The 5,431-nt window shown below is 35.2% G+C and overlaps 1 protein-coding gene across 1 annotated transcript; it reads right to left on the bottom strand.

Moving 5' to 3' along the window:
• On the bottom strand, positions 1-3,500 carry LOC124821696 (cytokinin riboside 5'-monophosphate phosphoribohydrolase LOG1-like). The gene is made up of 7 exons (XM_047293619.2): positions 3,281-3,500; positions 2,740-2,837; positions 2,622-2,652; positions 1,727-1,826; positions 733-803; positions 430-573; positions 1-314 (listed from the first exon to the last, which is right to left on the bottom strand). The coding sequence occupies exons 1-7, from the start codon at positions 3,398-3,400 to the stop codon at positions 249-251; spliced, it is 630 nt and encodes a 209-aa protein (XP_047149575.1). The 5' UTR covers positions 3,401-3,500; the 3' UTR covers positions 1-248.
• Positions 3,501-5,431: the final 1,931 nt, after the last annotated feature.

The raw sequence follows: 5,431 nt of genomic DNA, 5'->3' as shown, positions 1-5,431 counted from the left end.
TTAAAAGCAAGAAAAAAAAAAGGATTGAAATTGAAGATGGTAGTTAACCTTCAGAACTAGATTTCAGTCAAATGTTTACACTAGCAACGAAATGTAGAAGAGCACAAAGAATTCGGCTCTAGGAAATTGTGGTCATAGGCTACCATAATAGTCTCTTCCACTTTGAAATTCTAACTAACAACTATCATCTACACAAACTTCCATCAACATCATAGTCTAAAACTCCATTAAATTCTACAATGTGAAGACTAATGTAGTTGTTCCCTCTCCCAGCTTACCTTGGAGACAACTCTTTCATGTTGTGGGAAATATTCCTACAAGGATGAAACCAAATTTCATTAGTTTTATCGAAAGAATGGAAGCTAGTTATGGAAAGAAAAAATACTGATAAAAATAACTAAGTTAATGGAAGAACTATGCAACAATCACCTCCATCTCTTTGACAAGTTCTTTTGGTGTTGGTGCTGATACAATTATATGGCGTGCAGTGGGGCTGATGAACCCTTCTTCCACTGCTTTGTCAATGAAAGACAAAAAGGTATTGTAGTATCCATCAACATTCAGCAACCCCACCTTCAAAAATCAAAACATTGTTAATTTTATATCTACACACAAGAGTTAATAGGCAAAATTTTCATGATTAATATTACTATAGTAATTCTTCTAGGATGTAATAGAAATTTAATTTAGCTTTTCTGTAAGATAAAAATTCAACAACTTTGGAGCATGTACCGGTTTATCATGGATGCCAAGTTGAGCCCATGTTATCACCTCAAGGAGTTCCTCAAGTGTCCCATAACCACCTTTATGATAAAAAAATGATAACATTATACCATACTGGTCTCTGCTTTTTCTTTTATGGTCAAAATACTGTCTAGAAAAGGAAATATACAAGTGCAATAGATGTGAGTGCATTCAATATTTTTTAAGATGACAGCCAAAACCTGAACTAATTATATTTTAAACATGTACTTTAAAAACAGGGACAATTCTGGTTACATATATTGTTTTTGGACACGTCCTACGTTTGGAGTACAGGATATTCCAGAATCTTGGAAATTTCTCATGTGATACACTTAAGTTAAAAACTCTGCTGATAAGGTTTGGAGTTTTTTTTTATTTCAATTCTCGCATAAGTTTTATTTTATAAATAAATGTTTGCCAAAGTTTATTTTTTTAAAAAAAGTGATCATTTTTAAGTATTTTAAAAATTGAAAGTACTTAAAATAAAATAAATGATTCGCGGTGTTGCAGAGTCGTCCCAATACAATAAATAAAAAGTTTCTTTTTTCCGCCAATGAAAAGGTTTTTGTTTTCCCATACACTATGATTTCGAATTGACCAGACATATGTACAAATTTTGTAGTGTGTAACACAGGTGAGAGCAAATAAATAATCGTACGGACGTCATAATGTTTAATATGAGCATAATTCTTTTATGTAAATAATGCTTTTATTAATTATAACGAATTAACAATTTAAAATAAAAAATATATTTAAAGCATGATATTTATGATTAGAGATATGGCTACGCACGTGAGTAACTTAGGTGTCTAGGTTTATGCATTTAATGTATTGCTTGTTTTCATTAAAAAATGAGTGAAATCTAAAAAACAAGCAAGTATCTTACTGATATTGAATCAGGGTGACATGGCAGGTGGTGTTAATGAATTGTTAATGTGATTAAGAAAAGATAATGGCATAAGATAATGAATGTTGTACCAACCAGGTAAGGCAATAAAGGCATCAGAACGTTTGGCCATCTCTGCTTTTCTTTGATGCATGTCTGCTACTGCCTTCACTTCCCCCACTGTTTCTCCAGTGAGCTGCAACCAAACGAATGAATCCAAATTATCACTGAAACAGGTTCATAGAAATGTAAAGTGGAAACAGCTTTTGCGCGTGAGAGAGAGAGGGTTGCTAGGCTACAATACAATTCAATACTACAAGAAACAATGCATGCCACGGAATATGAGGAAGCTGGAGAAGGGGAGCGGTGCAATGATGAGTGTTGCAGTGTTGGCAGAGAAGTGGGCTCAGTTCAAAATCATACGGCCACCCTTTTGCTATCGGGCAACCAACAAATAAGAGTCAGAATAGAGAACCAGATCAACCAAGAAAGTCACTTACTTTCTCTATGATACCAATTAAGATGGGGTGCCAACAGAACCACAAATGCCATGAGAATCTAAAGGGGTATATGGGACTAGGAGAGAAGGACAAAATGGTTCAGAGGGGAAAGACCCCAGATTGCCAGGTGTATGTATTCCTATTCAATATTCAATATTCATGTGATGAATAAACCGAATCTTATAATAAATAAATAAATAAGTAAATGTTGTGAGTGAAACTCAAATAATACACTAGTTCTAGTTCCTCTCACTGAGAACCGCACATGAATCACAAAAAAGGACAAGTGAAAGCTCAGATATTGGGATAACAAAAGTATGGTGGAAATTCACTTGAAATAGGGTGTGTGCCAAGGAATTAGAACAAGAACATATATATTGTGGTAAGATAGGGAAAAGAAGGAGATAATTCTCTGTGTCCCCCCTGCATATGTGTTCGGTCATTTTCTTTTTTATTTCCAAGGAAATGCTTCCAAAACTCCTTAACATTACCTCTCTTGGCATAAGTGTCTTGGGAATAACTCTGCGCGCAAAAGCAGGACAAAAATCAGTTGACTTCAACAAATTAAATATATATAACATCATTAGACCAGACCAAGGAGATGCTCACCCGATTACATGGCGACCACCTTCGTAGACAGCCTGAGAAATCAACCCCATCAAACCAATGCTGCCCCCTCCATATACTAGATCGATATTTCTTGACACCTTTTCAATACCAAACAATACAAGTATATGTGTGAATAGAATAGCTCTAGTTCTGTGAAACTAGGAAAGATACGTGCTTGATATAAACAGCAAAGAAATATAAAACTGGAGAATTCATGAAAGGCAGAGAAGTTGATGTGAAAACTAGCTTAGAAGACACGGGTTTACTGTTTGTCGGATTGTAAATCTTAGTATTGTAGTAAAAAGTTGTAAGCTTAGAAAAATTGAAAAATGGAAAGAAAAATAAGACAAATTAAGCAAAAGAGAGAGGTTGACGTAATTCAAAGATAAAATAAGGAAAAAGAATGTTAAAGCAGGAGATGAGAAGAAATCCAAAAGATGGGAAGAAAAGTTAGATGGTAATAGAAAAGAATAGGATATGTTTGAGGAGAGTTGGTGGAAAAGGAAAGAGAAGAAATAGGAGAGTGAGAAGGGGCATTTACCAATTCTCTTCCAAGCTCAATAGCAGCGTCCTTGTAAGTGGTTTTGTTCCCTGGACTACTACCACAGAAGACACAAATCCTCTTGAACTTGGATTGTTTCATCTCTGTTTCTTTCTCCATCTCTCTTTTTCTCACACAGAGGGAACAGGTTCTATGTTCCACACTGGACAGAATGGATGAGCGCTTGATGGTGTAAACGCGCGCCTATGCTATATATAACAGCAACACAGGCAAAGGCTCGCACACGTCTTCACTCATCACCGATGATGACGCTGACTCACACAACTTGTACGTAGAGACTGAGGGAGACTTCATCCAATGATGTGTGTATTTTCTTTCTACTTTACCATGGTCCCCTCTCTACCACCAATGAGAAAAAAAAAACCAAAAACAAAATCAAAAAATGAAAAATAAAAATAAAAACAACCCGTGGTCCTATCCTATGTGAAGATGAGATGATTGTGGTAGCTTGTGGGTTTATTTTTATTAATTTTGATGGCATGGAAATGGATGCCCTGTTGCGTTGCGATTCAAATTTCAATGACTAATGACAGCACCAAGCCGTTAAGGATATCCTAGAATTTTCAAATGTCAGTTTGAAGAGAAACACACATAATTATCCGAGGCCATTCAATAGAGGCATTGCCGGCCTGTCTAGTACCTTGAGATGTAACTTGGACATAGAAAGTTGACCAAATATTGGTTCAACGTTGTCATAAATCTAATAGATATGTTGATTCTTTTAATTCTTAACACAGAGTTTGGAATGCACTGTTTCTGATGAGCTCGTGAAAAAAACCCTTTCCCGCTCCTCCACCGTTCTTGCTTCTTCACACTGTCTTGTGAGTAGCCAAATCAGAGCATCTTCATCTGGGTTGACTTGTAATCTAGTACTTTATCACATTCGGCATCCAACTAATCCTGTCCACCCACCCACTCCTATTACAATCTATCCCTCTCACAAACACTTCCTTCTATTTCTGTTATAACAATCACCTCATTATTTTAACACAGTGCTGCCCTTCCCCCATTACACAACATCTACATCATTACATTATGCCATACCTTCGAACGTGTAACATGTTCGACTTTCCCAAGCTTTTCTTATACACACACGTTTCATTCTCATTCTCATGCTGGCCCATCTCCATTAATACCATGGTTCCATAAAAGTAGCATATAATTCACATTGTAATAATATGAAAGAACTTCTCGAAGATTGCTTATATATAAACATAAGCTTCTTTTTTTTCTTTTAAATAAATTACTTCACATTTTTAATTTAAATATTAAAACAAAATTTCTTCCTAGTGATTGTAAAAGTGAATTTTGCCTTGATAGTTACATCTCTTACCTCTCGCATTCTTATAGAAAGTTATGATATAAATGATTAATACTACTTTCTATTCAAAATCTTAAACTAGGTTAATAAATTTTTACTATGATATTTTATTTTATTTTATTTAATATGAGACTTGAATTTATTATTAGATTTTTAACCGTTAATATGTTGCCGACGTTAGAACTGTAAGTGTGACTCTAAGTCCCACATTAAATATAAATGATAAATTGGACTCAGGGTCTCATTGGTCTCATTGATGTTGTATTTTTTTTATGAACCTCCTCTTCAATAGATAGATCTAACAGCAGGGATGATACACTGCCTCCAAAATTATTCCCACATTAGCATAGACACAACATTTATAATTAAAATGGTTTATTAGCCTCTAGATGGAGTAGAAAACGTAAAGTTTGGATGGTTTTGGTGAAATGATCCGTGCAATAATGGAAGTTGAGAAGAGTTTAAAGAGAGGACAAATAGTGAATGTGTACCTGACTGACACCAATATAGCATTGCTATAGAGGATAGGCAAAGAGCAAGCATGTGCCATTCGCTCCCAGCCATTCTTTGAGAAGAAAATTGGGATAATCGGTCAGAGTCCTATTGGAAAGAAACATATCAAAGACCAATAAGAACTTGACGCCTCTAACACCCATCATCAAATTGGTTTCACCAAATTTGGAAACGTTTAATCTGTCACACACTCTGGTTTGATGCCACCCTTTCTGTCTCCCTCTTATATTACAACCAGCCAAATTTTTTGACTATGTTAATCAACTACCAATAATAAAGTACGTATCCCATCTCTT

Source organism: Vigna umbellata, chromosome 6 (assembly GCF_029865625.1).
Source record: "Vigna umbellata cultivar VRB3 chromosome 6, Vumbellata_1.0, whole genome shotgun sequence".
Taxonomy (NCBI): domain Eukaryota; kingdom Viridiplantae; phylum Streptophyta; class Magnoliopsida; order Fabales; family Fabaceae; genus Vigna; species Vigna umbellata.
This window is presented reverse-complemented; position numbering and strand designations above follow the sequence as displayed.

Coding starts and splice junctions, on each gene's coding strand:
- LOC124821696 (XM_047293619.2), bottom strand. CDS start 3,400: ATGGAGAAAGAAACAGAGATGAAACAATCCAAGTTCAAGAGGATTTGT. Junction 1,827..2,621: donor AGACACTTATGCCAAGAGAG/GTAATGTTAAGG, acceptor GTTTGGTTGCAG/CTCACTGGAGAAACAGTGGG. Junction 574..732: donor TTGGCATCCATGATAAACCG/GTACATGCTCCA, acceptor TGATTTTTGAAG/GTGGGGTTGCTGAATGTTGA.